General features: G+C 38.3%; 1 protein-coding gene across 1 annotated transcript; it reads right to left on the minus strand.

Moving 5' to 3' along the window:
* Positions 1-850: 850 nt before the first annotated feature.
* On the minus strand, positions 851-2,758 carry LOC129293009 (gallate 1-beta-glucosyltransferase 84A24-like). Its single transcript, XM_054930792.1, has one exon. The coding sequence runs from the start codon at positions 2,508-2,510 to the stop codon at positions 1,077-1,079; it is 1,434 nt and encodes a 477-aa protein (XP_054786767.1). The 5' UTR covers positions 2,511-2,758; the 3' UTR covers positions 851-1,076.
* Positions 2,759-3,094: the final 336 nt, after the last annotated feature.

Raw genomic sequence — 3,094 nt, forward strand, 5'->3', positions numbered from 1 at the left:
ATTGACAAGACACAAACGGCCCGAAGTAAACCAGAGCATGATTGTGAGGCGCATTACAAATTATGAAAAAGACTTTGTCCTGGAACTTTGCATGAATATGGCGATTCGGGCCAAATTTTTTTTTGGCCAATACGGACCTAATTGTTCTGGCTAGATGTCAAATGTGTGGTATATATGAATTCTTTTTCTTTATTCAATTATTGATCTTCTCCTTATTTTATTTATTTATTTATTTATTCATTCATTCGGCATCTCTTTTTCAGTTTCTCTTTCAAACACTTCACAATTAATATCTTTTCATGCACCTGGTTTTCCTGCATATTAAATTTGTCTATTAATATACTCTTAATTTTTATTGTAGGATACTTTCAACTACTTTACACATTTTAAAAAATCTAATTTTCTAAGAATAATTATTAAAATATTAGGTATATTTATATGTTTACCCTTAACATTAAATAATGTTACAATTCATGCCTAATCTTTAAATATCTAAAATAACATATAATTCATCTAACATTAATCAAGAAATGATAAATTGAAAAAAGATTATTTAAGTATTAGAGGATGTCCTACATTTTATATTACAGAAATTGTTTCTAGAATTAGTATCTTACACTTAGAACCAAAAGGTTCATACTCTCTTTGTATCTACATATAAGATATTTTTTAAAAGCTTATTTTATCTTTAAATTTAAGGAGTGTCATGATATTTTTGAGTAATTAAACAATTTTGCCCATGTTTTGAAAAAAAGAAAAGAGATATTAATTATATGCTTTATCCACCATCACAATAATATTAATTGATATTATTAGTGTAAAATTAAAAAATTATTATGATTTAATAAAATTTTTACTAAAAAGCAAACATTTATTAATTTGCCAAATTTGGTTTAAACAGAGGAAATATGTATTTTTTGATACACACACGTACATACGTACGTGAGAAACAAGATAATAAATAAGATCTAACAATAAATAAGTATTCTAAATTATTTTTCCCTTTTCTTGATTTTTTTTTTTCATTTAATATAGATTCTCTCATTAACAGCCAATATCTGGCTTCAAATTCCGACTCAGGGAACCTTGTCCTCGATTTCTATGCTTCTCTTCCTTACTTCATCTACAAAGGCTTGGAGATTCCGATCAGAGGAGCCACCTTCTGCCACGGCATCCTCCGCCGCCTTCTTCAACCTGAGCACGTTCTGCTTCATCTCCACCGCCTTGGGGCCCACCGTCCCCTCCAGCAAACACCTCTTAACTTCATCCCTTCCGATCAGCTCATTCGCAGCCTCACCCCTACCCATTCTAACCCCAACTCCGAACACATCGACTATGTACTTAGCATTAGTCACTTGGTCACCCCACTGTGGAAACGCCACTATAGGTATCCCAGAGGCAATAGCTTCCATTGATGAGTTCCAACCACAGTGACTCACAAAACAAGCCACTGATGGGTGGGCCAAAACTTGCTCTTGTGGGCTCCACCTTACCACTTTCCCTCCATCCCCAACTTTCTGGAGAAACCCATCCGGAAGCTCATGAGGCCTAAGTCCAGAGTCTTTGTGAGGAGGCTTCATGACCCAGAGAAACGAAAGCCCAGAGCCCAAAAGGCCGTGAGCAATCTCGTCCACTTGTTCTTGCTTCAAGTACACAACCGTGCCAAACGAAATGTACACCACGGACGACGGAGGTTTTGAGTTGAGCCAGTCGACACAGTCATCGGCCTTCAATTGGTCTCCTCGAACCGTGTCGATTGGTGCTCTGGGGTTCTTGAACAAAGGCCCGACGGTCATGATAGGGCAAATCTTGGACATGTACTGAACATTCTCGTGCTCGAGTTCCTCAAACCCGTCCATGAGGACACAGAAGGATTTTTCCAGGTTCCTAAACTGTCCCATGATAGCTCTCCTCAGGAACGGGTACGGAGTTGTTGGGTACAAGAAGCTAGGAACCTCATCGTACCTTAACAAGGGCATAAAAGGTAGCTGAACGCTGATTTCGGGCTCGGCTTCCGAAGGGAAAGGGACTGATTTGTTGTAGTAATGGTAGTAAGCGGAGAAACAAGCACAGGATTGAACCCACAGCATAGCAGAAGGGAGGCCTAGGGTTTCTGCAACGTCTGTGACCCAAGGGATGAAGGGGTTATTGATAAGACAAGACACCGGTCTGTTTTGATCTGTGTGGTGTTTGATCATTCGAGGAAGAAGCTCCTTGCCGACGCGCTCAAGCTGAGAGAGATACTGGTCGAGGTCTTGACGTCTAGGGTCATGGTCGGGCCAGCCATCGTGGAGGGACTCGAACTGTATGAAGCCGTCCCCGATGGGGACGGGCTCGTCGGAGATGCTACCGGCTTGCCTCATCTGTTTGGCCCAGCTTTCTGGGGTGCAGAACGAGACGAGCAAGCCCTTTGAGGCTAAGCGCTTTCCGAGCCTGAGAAGAGGGTTGACATGACCTTGGCCGGAGAAGGAGACGAGATAAACGTGTATAGGAGAATCAGTGCAGCTCATTTTTGTTACTTGTGGATGATGATGATCAGCTTGCTGTGCTGTCTTTCAAACTGGAATGAATAGGATTGATCATATTATCTAATACTTCGGAAGTCGGAGGAAGAGAAGAAAAGATGGTTCATTATTATCCGCATGTGTATGACTGGTTGGCAGCTAACTTTCATAGGCTTATGTTCGCATGTGGATTTGGAATTTTTGGATCAATCTGTTGGGGATGATATATGTAGAATGTAAAATAGCTTTTTACATCAATGAAAAATAAGCTTAATTAGTTAAAATAAAATCTTGCTTGTAATAATGGATGTGATTAATTTCATTTTCCCTTCAAACCTTAAGCACCCGTTGTATATGATTATGAAATTTTAGAAACTTTATTGGCAAAGATTAAATTTCAAAAATCAAATCAATAATTAAAATTAAATTTAAGAGACCAAAAATTTCATTAGCCTCTTTTCTCCTTAAATATATATATATATATATATATTACTCTCAGAATTAAAAAAAAACTTAAGTCACAGGGCATAGCTATATATATAGACTATCTACTTTTTCTAAGGAAAAAAAAAAAATCTTACAGGCACTTA

The sequence above is a fragment of the Prosopis cineraria genome, unplaced genomic scaffold (genome assembly GCF_029017545.1).
Source record: "Prosopis cineraria cultivar Desert tree isolate PC_DT_omini unplaced genomic scaffold, ASM2901754v1 PC14, whole genome shotgun sequence".
Taxonomy (NCBI): domain Eukaryota; kingdom Viridiplantae; phylum Streptophyta; class Magnoliopsida; order Fabales; family Fabaceae; genus Prosopis; species Prosopis cineraria.